Source organism: Myxocyprinus asiaticus, chromosome 4 (genome assembly GCF_019703515.2).
Source record: "Myxocyprinus asiaticus isolate MX2 ecotype Aquarium Trade chromosome 4, UBuf_Myxa_2, whole genome shotgun sequence".
Classification (NCBI taxonomy): domain Eukaryota; kingdom Metazoa; phylum Chordata; class Actinopteri; order Cypriniformes; family Catostomidae; genus Myxocyprinus; species Myxocyprinus asiaticus.
Window position 1 is genome coordinate 22,819,707 of NC_059347.1, and position 15,529 is coordinate 22,835,235.

At 36.3% G+C, this 15,529-nt stretch overlaps 1 protein-coding gene across 15 annotated transcripts in view; it reads left to right on the forward strand.

Moving 5' to 3' along the window:
* LOC127432191 (multiple C2 and transmembrane domain-containing protein 1-like) overlaps positions 1-15,529 on the forward strand; it is a 491,532-nt gene that overhangs the window by 135,995 nt on the left and 340,008 nt on the right. For all 15 annotated transcript variants that reach the window (XR_007895716.1, XR_007895715.1, XM_051683110.1 and 12 more), the window contains 5 exons: positions 1,419-1,521; positions 2,495-2,597; positions 3,906-4,007; positions 4,416-4,490; positions 6,399-6,518. Coding sequence is in view for 13 of the 15 variants with exons in the window: in XM_051683110.1 (XP_051539070.1) it covers positions 1,419-1,521; positions 2,495-2,597; positions 3,906-4,007; positions 4,416-4,490; positions 6,399-6,518 (503 nt within the window). In the remaining 2 variants the exon portion in view is untranslated. The remainder of the gene's footprint in view (positions 1-1,418; positions 1,522-2,494; positions 2,598-3,905; positions 4,008-4,415; positions 4,491-6,398; positions 6,519-15,529) is intronic.

The window sequence follows — 15,529 nt, forward strand, 5'->3', positions numbered from 1 at the left end:
GTTTTTTAATTTAATTCTCCTTAAATATAAAGGATGCTTTACAATGTACATCACACACTTTTTCCTGTAGACTTAGATCTGAAATTTACAGTTCAGACAGCTACAGTACATTTAGTCAGATATTTGTATTGTTTCAGGCACATAATAGTGTAATCACTGCATTGAATAGATTTCAGTATAAATACCTCACCCAGTGAATTAAAAATCAATTTGAACTTATCAAGCGGATCGATATGCCTGTGAAATTGAAATGGCTGGTGACAGAAAGGACTTTCCATTGATCAATCTGACATTTAGTTAACTTGTCAGCTAAATGTCTTTTAAACATTTCTGTTATTCGTGGAACTGACTTTATAATCTTTAACTTTGCTGTACATGTTATCTTGCAAAACCCTTTTAAAATATACAAAAGTAGCTTTATGAAAATGCAGATGCTTTGCATTGTTATTTAAAAGAAAATGCTATGCAACAAAAGCGCTCCCAATTGTTTTGTTTTTAGATTTGTTTAATGGCTAAAAGTTTAGATGAAAGCTAACAGAAAGAGTTTTTTTAGGTTCTGGTTGAGACGGAGAACAATATTCCTCTAAATTATGAACATTTATTTACATATGTATATTAGTAGTTGATTTCAAAGCATAAAGAACAGTGTATTCGACAAATACAGTATGTCTCTAGAGTGGAATACTTAAAATGTGTCTCTTTAGTACATGAATATACTCATATCAAGAGATATTTTCTTGATCATAAAAATATTTTATATAAAGAATTAGGGGGAAAAAACCCAGCTTCTCTTGCTTCAAAGCATTTTACTCTTTTAATACTTTTTTAGTACAATTTGAATTCCCTTTCCAATGGAAATGGACAGCTCCTTGTAATTTAATTGATTAAAAGGATTGTATCATCTGTCTGTATAAAAATCCAACAGTATCAAACAAAAGTATGGGCACCAATCTCCAGTTATTTTGCCTTGGAAATGTTTTTTACATTTCTCCCATTTAGACTTCTGTGTTTTATTCTCATCTGCCCTCTATCTGGGTCCAGCTGCTTGCGCGCATGTGTGTGTGTGTTCACACCAGAGAGAGATAGATATGTCCTCACTGTGCTCCAGGGCACCATAGAGGCTGAAATGCTTATCTACCTGTGTGCAAACCACTGTATCGGTGTAACTGTGCTAAATGATACCACACTGGGGCAAAATGAATATCAAATCAACTGTGCAATGATAAGTTGCTGTTAAAGCTTTAGTCTGGGTAAAGACAGCAGTGTGGTATGATCCGATCCTTCAGGCTTGCTGTCCCCTCACCTTTATCAGGTAGTTATCCCCCCCAGTGCACCACCCAGTGGATTACACTGCTGTAAATATAATAAAATTGATAAAGTTAATGTGTGTGTGTGTGTGTGTGTGTGTGTACCTACAGGCAAGAGTGACCCCTTCTGTGTGGTGGAGCTCAGCAACGATCGGTTACAGACGCACACTGTGTACAAAAACCTCAACCCAGAGTGGAACAAAGTCTTTACATTGTAAGTGTCAAAATGTCAAGAGCACATATTTATATTTGTGATCACTCATATTTGCATATTTTAGCATATTTATAGACTGTCAAATTGAGCATGAGCATTTTTTTATATATATATACTACAATACTAATTTAAGTATTTAACCAAATATAAATATATCTACATATTTTTAAGAATGCATAAAACATGGAACAAATACTGACAAAATAATCACTTAATTTCTTTGTTTTCCAAATTACAGCTCATTGGTAATTTTCAATCTATAGAAATTAGAATAAAATGGTGTTTTGTCAAGCTTAAAAGATCAATAGATCTAATAGATTGAAGACTATAAATAATACTGTATGTATGCATACTTTTGTCAGTATATACGTAGATACAAACTCTTATTAACACTGTGTTCATAAACTACTTGATTTATAGGGTACATTAGAGATCTGAGGATTACAGTCAGATATAGTCAGGATTCTATAATTAAGCTTTGTATTGGTAGTTGAAAATGTGACACATAAGTAAACTTTATCTTTAAGAACAAAATTAACTTTTGTTGGAGATTACACTCCCACTGCAAGTTCAGCCATTGTGCCGTTTGATAATGTGCCATCTATAATTTCTTATATTAGTTTGATATCTACAGTTTGTTCCATTGATGTTTTTTTTTCATAATCTTTCAATCTTCATGGCTGGAAATTGATTTCCGAATTCCCATGGAAAGCTGGGTAATCTAGCCTCTCCTTGAGCGCTCATCTCTTAAAGAATAACCTCATTTTCTTTCATTAGACTTCTCCTCTTTAGCCTACTTTTCAGTGATAGCATTTCAAATGGAGAATTGCAGCATCTTTTTTTTAACCCCAGCACAATGGAGATTGTCACCAAGGATTTAGATGAATCACATTTTTTGTCATGACTTGAAAGATCTTTTCAGTGTTTAATATTTGTCAATGACTTCCTTGTCTACCCTTTTTCCCTCAATTAGCAATGTGAAAGACATCCACTCAGTCTTAGAGGTGACTGTCTACGACGAAGACAGAGACCGAAGTGCCGACTTCTTGGGCAAAGTATCTATACCATTGTTAAACGTAAGTCCCAAGCCTACTGACTTTTTGTACAACAGTGGACCAGTTTAGATTTAGAGAAATTCAAAAAAAATAAAAAAAAAAATAAAAAAAGAAAAAGAAAAATGTTGGGGAATAAAAAGACCAACATGCCATGTGTCTGAATTTATTTATTAATTTTTACAATAATAGAGTAAGATTTGAAAATTCAAAGCCTTATTGCTTTTTGTATAACAATGGGACAGTTAGACTGAAAATAAAAAAAAAAAAAAAACGTTTTCAAAAAGTAAAAAAAAAAAAAAAAATGAAAGGAAAGGAAAAGAAAACACTTAGAGGATAATAGACTAACTTGGCCATTGTGTAACTTTAAATTTAGTTTAGTCATCATAGAGCAATACTTACCGAATTTTTGTACAATAATGAGTCAGTTTGAGATTAGGGAAATGTACAAAATGAAAGTAAAAAATAAAATACAAAATTGCATGTGTCTAACTTTTCTTTTAATTGATTTCAGTAATTATAAAACAGTGCATAAAAGTCACAAGTCTACTGAGGCAGTCTGAGAACTGTATAAAAAATAAAGTTTTCACAAAGTTGAATATTTGGCATGTGTCTAACTTTTTTGTGATTTTAGTAAACATAGAGAAATATGTAAAAAAGTCAAAAGCCTGCTGACCTTCCGTACAATAATAAGCCAGTTTGAGTTTGGGGAAGTAATGAAAAGAAAGTTTTCACAGAGATAAAAAAACTATATTTTGGCATGTTTCTAACTCAAAGTGAATTTCGTAATCGTAGAGCAATATGTGAAAGTCATCAGCCCACTTACTTTTTCTGACAATGAGCCAGGTTTGAAAAAAGAAAAAGAATGTTTTCACAAAGTTAACAAAATTTGGCCATGTGTCTTTTTTATTGATTTTAGCAATAATAGAGGAATACATAAAAGTCGTCAGCCTTCCAACTTTTTGTACATCAATGAGCCAGTTTGAGATTTGGGAATTGTAAAAATAGAAAGTTTTTTAACTTTTTGGTGATTTTAGTAATCATAGAGCAAGACGAGAATGTGAGAAAATAGAAAATCTGCTAACAAAAACACAGAAGACAAAAAAAATAAAAATAAGGGGGACGACACAATGTGTGCTCCCTGGCTGATTCCCCAGGATAGTTAATTTGCGGCTGACAGTGGTCGGGACGTAATGAACAGGTACTTGTCAGAGCCGCCACAGTTGTATTGGGCTCTCTGTCAGATGCAGCAGCTGGGGTTCAAAGGTCACGCGAAGAGTGTATTCAGTTGGGTATTGCCAGACAGACGGCTGTCATGTTTCTTTCCCACAGATCCAAAATGGAGAACGCAAAGCTTACGCCTTGAAAAGCAAGGAACTGACAGAGCCAACCAAAGGGGTCATCTTTCTCGAAATAGATGTGATTTATAATGTTGTAAGTCCCACTCTCTTTTTCACTTGTTTGTTCGTTCACTTTTTTCATCTCACTCTCCCTTTCTTTATCTGCTTTTGAATACTGTCATCCCTACCCAGGCTCTCTGCCCCCTTCCTCGTTCTCTCTTTTAACTACTGAAGACTTCCCTTTCCTCAGCCTTTTATTTGTGTTTCTGTGTACCGCCGTGTGTGTCCTGTCCGCCATTTTAGGCAGGAGTGTGAGAGAGCGTCACATGGTCGTGTGTTTTGGTGTGTGTGAAATGGAGGGATGTCTTGATATATGATTAGATCGTTAATGACGCATCATGATTGCAGTACTTCTGGTAATCCCAGTCACGTGGGCATCTGTTAGTCTCAAACCCCACAATGAATTTTGTGCTGAATTATGGATGAAATGTATATGTTGTAGGTGAAAGCCGGCCTGAGAACTTTGATACCCATCGAACAGAAATACATCGAAGAGGAGCCACGGGTGTCCAAACAGGTAACAAGACTATTTTATTTGCACCTTTGACTTAGACATTTAAAATAATCACCCAAAACACAAGTCGAAAGGAGATCTCAAGACAGCAGCATCTCTATGCCTCTCTCTCACTCCTTCTGTGTCTGCCTTCTCGTTTGGAGGTGGTGAATAGAAATGTCAAGCTGTCAACGCTGGGGGTGCATAAGTAGATTGGCCATCTTTTAGTTTGGACCTCAGTGGTTCTTCTGCTGTGCTCCTTTTTGTCACCCCGTTCAATGCCCCCCCCCCCCCCATCCCTGACAAAGAGCTGAATTGTAGGGGCTGTCCCAAATCAGACTTGTCACTGAGACAGTGGGCCAAACACACATACACTCTCTCTCTCTCATTCTATCTCTCACACAAACACTGCTGAATGTACACAAGAAAGTGCACACTCTGCACTTTTCAATGTGAATTTGCCCCCGACCCAAACTATCTCTGTGCTTGTGAGGGAGACAGCATGAAAGACACAAAAATGGAAGACAAGGGCAAATGTATCTGATCAAGATTGACTATTCATTCTAGAATTATGAACATCTCTGATGTCTTTTATTATTGAGCATTGTGTATTCTTCAGTAGTTTGATATCGTATTTCACCTCTAATTTACTCTCGCATGATTAGTCCCAAATGACAAACAAAATTACCTACTTTAAAGGAATGGCCTGAATCCTACACTTCACCAAAGTAAATGTGGATATTTGCTATGATCAAAGCCGTGCCATTTTAAAGCCTTTAAGAGACGGGGTGTGTTTGATCTTCCTGTGAACACAAGAGACAGCGGTCATTTGTAGTTCACCCACTCTCAGAATCCTGAATCAAGATCATTTTTATTAAAGAGGACATGACAAAATATTCTTTAATTGCTTTCACACATCTACAGATTTGAAAATAAATATGTTAGGATTATCTCTTATTTTCTGATTGACTGAATTATGCAGCTTTAGCATCAGGTTGTTGGTGTTCTTCCTAGACAACAATGCTGTGAAAAACTTTTTAGAAACCACATTACTACATTGAATATTAATCATATTTGGTGATGCATTCAAAGTTAATCTTCAATTATTGTAGTGTTTTTGACTTTGAGGCCTTTCCACGATTATTTAGAAACAAGGCTGCAGGCATAAAATATGGAATTTTGACTGATAATAGTTATATTTAACTGAAAAGAGTAATACAGTTTATTAATTAGGTACACTAATAAAAGTTCAATTTTTTACTAATTAAAAAGTTTTACTCCTAAATAAATTAATTGCAATTTTGAAACTATATAATCATGATGACTCACAGGAGATGAGGACTCCAGTCATACCAGTAATCTTATAATCTTATAGCTGTTTTATTCTGCATGGTGAGGGTCCCCTCATGCGGCTGCCATGTTTGGATCACATGACCAGTTGAATACTACTCGCTTAATCTCAGTAGGCCCTGTTATTGTACACTTTCACTCAAGGGTTAAATTAAATATGGCTGAATGTGAATAGTAATTTTCTACAAGGGCACCTTTAACTGAAAACTATTGTGTTTTAATGATGCTGCATCCACACCCCAGGTGTCAGTGTAAATCCAAGACAACATAAACAAAAACTGAGTGCAGTTTTAACTCCACAGTAGACTTGCCCTATAGACCTCCATTGTAAGTGCATTTTTTGCATGCACTTTGCTTTAACAAACTGCAGGACAATTCAAAATTATTTTCTGTGGTAATTGACAGCATTTCACAGATGATGTTTTTCAAGTTATGCTAGAATAGTCCTTTAAGACATTAACGCAACTTCACCTAATAGCTGACAGTAGAAGTCAAAGAAGAGAGTGATTGTTAGACTGTGTGTTTCTCACTGAGAGTAAATGTCATTGGAAGTGAAATGCTGTCTGTTCTCCTGTCACTCAGCTGCTGCTGCAGAACTTTAACAGAGTGAGGCGCTGTATCCTGTTCCTCTTCAATGTTGGCTGCTACATCAACAGCTGCTTTGAGTGGGAGTCTCCTCAGAGGAGCATCTGTGCCTTTCTGGTAAGGAGCAAAATTAATATTCACACACAATCCTAAAAGTATTCAGACACTTAAGCTACAAATATACTATGAGTTTCATTGCATTAAATAAAAATATATACATATCAAACCAAGTGGCATCTGCAAAACAAATGTTGCTAGAGCTTTACTGAAAACCAATATCACTTATTACTTTAAACCTTTAGTTCACCACATTAACTATGGACATGTTCCACTAAAAGTGTGACAACCAGAAAGTGTCCAAATACATTTTTGTCTTATTTTTGAACAGTATGTCCATTGTTACAATTTAAAACAATATTGTGAAACAATATTTTTGAGAAGAGTGCTTGTGCTATCTTTCTTTTAAAATAGATGTCCAATAAATTTGCAATTTTGTTATCTAATACACTGACATTCATATATTTTTAAGTATGCCTTAAGTATCCAAATCCTTTTTGGTGCCGATTGTATCCTAAATGCACGGAGGATTTACTCTACTGTGTTTATGGTTCTAACAAATCATTTGTGAAGTAAAATTCCTGGTCTGTCATCTTTATAATGACATCTGTCATTATGGATGCAACATCATGTAAAAGCAATTTGTAATGAAATTACATTCATACATACATTTTTAAGCGTGGCTTCAGTCTTCATATATGTTTTGGGGCCACTGTAAATAGACTTGCTCAGTTCTAGGTTTTGTATTCAGTTTGTTCTAATGTCCACAATTTTACCTGTTTGTCAACTTCCAGTAGTTCTTTCAGATCAAACGTAATGCTAAAGCACCTTGGGAATGGTAGTCTTTCATACCGCAGTGTGCCTTCAGATTGTATTTGGACAGTTGAGCTTTCATGAAAAGGACACCTGCTCTAAGTGGGCTGGATGACTAAATGCTAGCACAGGACATGCTGGCTGATCTTTGCCTGTGATGCTGCATAATTTGCTGTAGGGCCTGTCTGTTACAGGACTCTCATGTCTTTAAGTGTCACTGGGTAGGCCATTAACATTTGCTGGTTGACACATTTTAATTTCGGTACACTTCAGAAAGCAAAAGCCGAGGGGACACATGTGAGTGGTGGGACAGTTGTATCGATCAGTTAACATTTTAGTTGAACACTTTCCTTCATGGTTGTTTGGGGAAAGAAAAGAAAATGTCACAGAAAGAAATGTCAAGAGAATTGGTGGGAATAAAACAAAAACAATTGTTACATTTGTTCTTAATGTTCAGATGTTATTATAAGGAATTAGTATTTAGCCACATCCAGTTGTACTTCTGACCTGAACTACCAAAGTAAAAAAAAAATAAAAAATACTTTTTTTGAAGCCTTTATATAATAAATCAATAATACATCTTTCTGACACGGAGTGCCATTTTCCTGGTCAATGGCTGTACCCCCAGCCCCCCCAATGTATGTATGTGATTTTCCAAAGTTTGAGTCCACTTGTTTGTTTTTTATGTTTTTTTGTTGTTGTTTTTTTTTATCCCCTTTTCTCCCCAATTTTGGAATGCCCAATTCCCACTACTGACTAGGTCCTCGTGGTGGCGCGGTTATTCACCTCAATCCGGGTGGCGGATTGCATGTGGAGGCTCTTGCTACCCTCCGCGATCCATGCACAACTTACCACGCGCCCCATTGAGAGCGAGAACCACTAATCGCGACCACGAGCAGGTTACCCTATGTGACTCTACCTTCCCTAGCAACCGGGCCAATTTGGTTGTTTAGGAGACCTGGCTGGAGTCACTCAGCACACCCTGGATTCGAACTCGTGACTCCAGGGGTGGTAGTCAGCATCGATACTCACTGAGCTACCCAGGCTTCCGTTTGAGTCCACTTGTGAAAATGTTTCTATTTTGCATTTTTCTATTTTAATCGGTTATTTTTCAGTACAAATGATATTATTATCAGCATAACAGTTTGAGTGCAAAATTTGTGCAAAACCTGCATGTGAAAAATCTTGCATGTGAATTTTCACAGAGCATCTTGTGAAAGTGCTTTAATGAAAGAAAACCTGTCATTTTGTACAAAATGAGATAACACAGTTAATGTCACAAATTTGCTTATTTGATTACTGATCATGAAATTGTGTGAAATCTTAAATATTTCTTATATTATGTCATACATTTTTCAAAATCACACTAGCACTCAAGCAACAGCGAGAGAGGAGCAGTCTATTTTATTTATATGAAGTTTTTCGCACCTGCATTCCAATCTCCATCTTGATATAATCCTTCTTCATGATCACGCAGCGTGTTTTCATCAGCTGAATGGGAGACTAAAGACTATTAAAGTGTGACGAGACATTCGTGCATCACAAGCCGATCAACTATTTAGCCCTTTTCAGTGAATCGCACCTGCAAAATCCTAAAACATTATTTCCAGGTTTAATTTATATTTTGAATAGACTCAGATTTTTGAACCCCATGATGTGGGTTTATGTTTTCTCTTTTAGTCTTTTAATGTAATTTTGAGTGTGACCATGGTTTAAGGACAGTGTACCTGTATGCTGAGTTGGAAATCTCAAGGATTAATAGAGGTGTTTTCCTTATTACATCACGTGTTGTTCTGACTGCAAAAAGAAACAAATGAAACACGGAATGTAGGCTGTCATCCGCGTAGCCTGACCGAAGCAAAGCGGGTGCGTTTACTCGCGTGATTAACCGAAAGTGAAGCGCTGCCGGCTCGTGATGCATGAATGGCTTGCACGTGCTGCACGAGACTGCTGCTGTCTCATCACATTTTAACTTTTTGTTTAGCCTCCCATCCAGCTCATGAAAACAGGCTGCGTAAACATGAGGAAGGATTACATCAAGATGTAGATTGGAATGCAAGTGCAGAATTTATATAAATAAAATAGTCTACTCCTCTCTCGCCATTGCAGGTGTGCCAGTGATTACCCCGCCATAGGTTGCCGACCCCTGTAATAAATTCTGAACTTCCTCTTCATGCATTATAAAGGTATTAATAATGCCTTATAATACACAATGTAATGCATTACATCTTTTCATAAATTATTCTAACCACAGTCATAAAACATTATAATACATATCTATTCATAATTAAAGAGCGTAATGCATTGTAGCACATTATAAAGGACACAAAATTAACTGTTGATCATGTGTTTTAATACACTATACTCTTTATGAATAGCTACATAAATATTTGAATGCATTAAACACTGTAAAAAAAAATGTACTTGCTAAAAACGTATGTTTAATTGTTGCCTTAAATATTTAAGTAAAATCAAAGTGTTTTCGGAGTGGTGTGTGGAAATGGGGAGGGTAGCTGCATTTGAAGAGGCGGTAAGTAGAAGGCTGGGGTTGAGGGACTTATTTGCTAAAAAAATGGGACAAATATTTAGTTTTTTGGGGGGAATCTCGGGGAGGGGATGTGGAGAGTGTAGTTTAATCATGTATGTTTATTATTTTATTTATTTGTGTGTATATATATATATATATATATATATATATATATATATATATATATATATATATTATTTTATGTAAGTATATATATATATATATATATATATATATATATATATATATATATATATATATATATATATATTTATTTTATTTTTTTGGATTGTGTGTGTGTTATGTGGGACCACAGGGGTGTTCGTTAGGGGTCAGGGTGGGATTGTATTAGTAGGGTTTAAATGTAAAATGTTGATTCATTATATATGTGTAGAGTTTTTTTCACTGTCATGCACATGAATCAATAAAAATGTTAATTACAAAAAAAAAGTAAAATCAAAGTGGTAATAAAGTTACAACATGCGTTGCTAAGTGTTTCACACTTACAGTAATCAACAATTTTAAATTGAATTACTGATTAGGAAAATTGAGTTGAAAACACATACAATGAGGTAGAAATGACTGACATTATTGTCAGAAGTTAAATGTGAACAAAGAAGAAATATTTTTTTACAGTGTAACTGTGGTTACAATTATTCACGAGAACATACCGCTGATTATAAGGTATATTATAAAGCATTAAGTATACATTAAAATACATTATGAATACCTTTACAGTGCATTACATATCTTCCACATTTAAATAAATAAATAAACGAGTGTGATTCTTCTGTAACTTTGGTATTACATTAGTTGTTAATGTTATTTTCTGAATTCTAAATCTCGCTCCTTAAGAGCTCTCTTAATTATCACGCTGATTTCTTTCTTTATCACCAGCCATCTGGTTCAGGTGAGTCTTCACTGCTGCGTTGAGACGCACATCTGTGCCATTCTGTCAGCCGCTGACAGTTGTAATCCAAAAGAATACAATAGTCAGACGCTGGCGGAGGATTTTGCATTCAAGACTTGCAGAACCTCCAGTGCTTGCTGTACAAAGGTTAGCCAAAGCAAAAGGGTTGCTCGCAACACACAGATAAAACCAGCTGCGATGTGCAGCAAGTGCTGTGATTTGCTATTCTGGTATTTTTAGGTATGTGCCTTTTTGACATTGGAGTGTTTTTGTTTACAGGTTAGGTTTTGAAGTTTTATTGGTGTTTTTGTTCATGTTGTTGTGAATTTGTTGCAGAAACTCTTTCAAAGGCATTGTGTTTCCTATCTGTAAGTAGAACATTGTCCCTTGAACGCCGGTGTTCCAAATACTCCTGCCTTTTTTCTTAAAGGTGATGTGTGTATTTTTATTTTTATGTTAAAACACTTTCTCCTATCCTAGCTTTACTGTATATTCAACTATAAGTAAGCCATTTGTAGGTTGATGCCCCCCAAAAAGTGCAAACACTGTGGCACTTTCAAAACATTGTTTGTGTGAACATCCTGGCCAGCCTTCCATTGGCTCAACCAATGGCACGATGTTAGGGGTGAGTGTTTGGGAAACCAGTTTGAAACAATAATTCCATTTGAAATTCCAGACATTTTACACTTTAGTTTTAATTGTGTACAAACTTTTGAGCATTTCAGTATTTGGTATTCTGGTATATTTAGGTGCCTTTTGACATTTTAGAGTTTTCGTTTTTTATGTTAGGTTAGCATTTAATTATTTTTATTTTATTTTATTTTTTATTTTTTGGTGTATTGGTTAATGTTGTTGAGATTTTGATTATTATTGTTATTTTTTTTTACAAAAATCCTATTTGTCATTTTTTTTTTTTTTTTTTATCTTTAATTGTGCAACTGGAACCTCTCGTGCTCCAAACTGCCTTTCCTTCAATATGTGTATACTTGTGTATAAGTCCTTGATGCACACATGTATGTTCACGATCGTGCGCACATAAAGACATGCATTTGATAGCGTGCCGGTTATTCAAGACGACACAGCTCACGGATTCTGCACAGTGGACAAAGTGTCAAGAGTATGCACGTGCATGTGTGCGCTCGTCCATGCATACGTGCGTGCGCTTTCAAGTGTGTGTGGGTGTCCGTGTGAGTGTTTGTGCATCTGCGAACACCTGTAAGCTGAGCATTTGTGCTGGGTGAAAGTGGGCCATTGTTCAGGCTGGCAGAGTGTTGTTCATAAAGGCTGCTCTGTGCCAGCTCTCCCCGCGTGCCACCCTAGCCCTCCCCAGTTCCTTATTGCTCCCGCACTAACTCTTCCTCCAAACAAATTTGCCGTAATTCTACCTGCAATTTGACCTTGAATTGGGAGCAAATAGAGCAGGTATTGTGTGTCTTTGGGAATAAGAGTGGTGTGTGTGTGTGTGTAGAGGGTAAGGAGAGGGAGATATATTGGATGGGGAGAGTTAAGGAAACGATACCCGACTCTTTTATGTGGTGTTAAGTAGGACTCTTATCAGTGGGAGCGCCCAGACAAGAGATCTGCTACTACAGGAAACAGGAGCAGCCTTCACCTGCTTTGCATTTAGATAAAATACACCCACAAAAAAAAAAAAAAAAAAAAAAAAGAAAAAGAAGAAAACAGGAAGAGAGAAACAAATGCTCTGGTGTTTGTCTTTACCATTACAACATGCTGCGTGCTACAAGGTGGCACCTTTCTGGTCTGAGTCACCTGTCAGTAGATGGCAACAAGAATGATTTCCTGTATTATGAGGAAATTGCATGGATTAAAGGGATGTTCTGGGTTTACAACTTAAGCTGTTTTATCACAGAAAATTATTTTGACTCGTCCCGCAGTTTGTAAAAAAATAAAAAAGCACTTGGAGTGGAAGTCAACATTCTCCATATTGCTCCGTTCACTTCCATTGCAAGTAGATTTCTGTTATAAAGTCTTAGTTGTTTTTTGGTAGTTGACATAATACACTGATGATCACACTGCAGGACCATTTAAAATGAACTTTTGAAGGCACAAAATAAGGAGAAAAAAAACCCGATTTGTTGACAAATCACTACACCTAAAATATATACACTGACACTTAAACATTTATATACAGTAACCTAAGTGTTATTGTTGATGGGGTAAAAAAAATCCTTGACATGTTACATGTCAGCTTCCCTTTTACAAACTTGAGGGACAAAGAAATAATTTTCTGTGTTAACTGACAGATGCTGTTGATAGAGCTTGTATTAAAACTGGAACATTTGCTTAAGGTTACGAAAGCTTAAAAAAAAGACTGCTATACATAAATCATAATTTTAATCACCAGTCATTAGTAGAAATTTATATATGTCCCACCTAGCACAGTTATTAGTGCATAGAATAGCTTTTAAAGCTTTCTTTTCATTATATGATGTATAGATACAATCAGACTGTTTTATGAAGAAAGAACACAAATGTTTTATAATAAGCCAGAAGATGGCAGTGCAGCATCACACACTCCAAACATCTCCAGCTAATGAGTCAAGCCAAAAAGCAGATGAGTTATTGACGTCCATAATCAGCCTCTCATTTGGCGTATTTCTACCCATCATTGGCACTATTTAAAATAATCAGCACAATGTGATGACTTTATTTCAGAAGTCCTAGTATCGAGGCTGTGTTGGTAACACACTTTTAATGTGCTAATTCTCAAATGCCTGCTCTGAAGTGCTCAAGCCTTCACTCCACTACACAAAGTGCCAAAATGATATTGAAACTGGCTGCCAAAACGAGCATGTTGTCCATTCCAAAAATCCAGTGAGATGCTGAAACACTTGTTCCATTTATATCCCAGTTAGAGTAATGGCTTTTGTTGAGGGACTTAATCTCAAGTGCTTTTGCTTGGATGAAATAAAATAGATATTTAAAATGACATAAAATTTACATGGCACTTGATGTCAGAGATGGATGTCGCCTGCATTAAAACACTAAAATCCCTTAGTTCTTTAATGTCTGATTTAGCGAAATTCATCATTTCTTTCTTTCTTTCTTTCTTTCTCTTAGATTAACATACTAACAGAAAAATAACATTTTAGATACAGTTTAATGAGTAGATGTCATGATTTGTATTAGATTACTGTTGGTCCTGAGGCTGGCTGAATGACTGTAAGAGAAGGATCTGTGCAGGTGGAGAGGTTACAGTATGTGCCCTGACCAGAACACTGTAGCACTGAAGTACAGCAACGCACACAGAGAAATGTGAAACCGAATGCTGTGGCTCCGGAATGACCGCCAAAGCCGCTGAACTGTTGGTGTCTGGGATTGTGAATACCTGGATGCGCTCTGACAAAGCCTCTTGTCGCCCATTTGCAGATTCAGTTTCCCCCTTTCCTCTCTTTCACACAGACCTTTCTCTTCCCCTTCATTCTGGTTTCTGGGGGTCTGTGGACATTCCTTCCCTGAGGAGGGCTCTCAGTGGAGTGGGGGGGTGGGGGTGATATGAGAGTCTGGGGCTGGAAGAATGGCCCTAGAACTCTGAGCATCTCTCTCTCTCTTGGCCGCTGGACTGTGTGAAAAAGAGAAGGGTCATTTCAAGCAGGCGTAGTGTCTGCTAACACCAGCCGTCAATCAAACTCAGCCCTCAGCTAGAATAACCAAACTTAAGAGATGCCGTCCAGCGACAGGTTAAGTAACCCCCAGGCAAATGAAAACAAGATGGACACTGTAGAGTACAGAGACAATGAAATGGGATATCTTTGTAAGTAATAGGTCCACGAACGATTCCCTTAGCGTGGATTTGAACTTTATAGAATGTATTTTGTAATTCAGAAATTTTATAGGTGGAGTCAGGGGCAAAAAAACTGATGACTGATCAGTTATGGTTTTATGAATAAACAGATAGAAAATATTAATTAAATCTAAGGAAGTCCTCATTTCTTTTTCTGAAAAAAACAAAACAAAAACAAAACATATACTGTGTATATCATATATTTGGCTATTTAATGGACACACTACTGATGTTTTTGTCTGCAATAAATTCAAGTTTACTCTATAGGAACAGGTATTAAAATTCATAATGTTACAGAATTTGAGTGATAGATGTGAACATCTGAGGCATATTACAACCTTTATTCCAAATGCTAGACAAATGCTCTCAGATCAGTTCATAAAAAGTGCAATGAGTTCTATATGTAAATACGTATATAAATTCATCATTTTCTACCTTATCTTAGTGTGGCACGTTTGTATTTAATTCTCCAACTATTTGAGGTTTTAGTGTTCTTGTCGGCAGTATGATCTTAGTTGATTAGCAAGACATGCACCATAATTGGGACAGAGACCATTTAATGAACTTTAGCTAAAGTTTGAGCCAGTGTTGTTGATAGTAGAGGCTCTCTGTAAAAATATTATGCACATTAGATGTGCTTAATTTGTTTTCCGTGTCTATTTTCATTTAAATGCGCAGTGTGTGCGTGCTGCTGTAACTGTATGTAATGGATAGTGTGGAGGGCATGGAAACACATCTGACCTATTCCTGCAAAAGCCGGAGAATTGCCACAGCTCTGTGTGTGTGTGTTTGCAGGAGCACGTACGGTACACATGTCCGATTTTTTTGTTGTGTACACCCTTTGGATGTTATGTAGGTGTTTGTGGGGTGCGTTTTGTGTCTGTCCATATTTATTTTAGAGCCTGTCTGTGCTGGCATTTTTTTTAAGTGTATTTCAGAAATAATGGGACTTTTTTTACAAATAACCATTGCATTATTTACTCTATGTAGTGACTGAAATTTACTTTAAATTAATA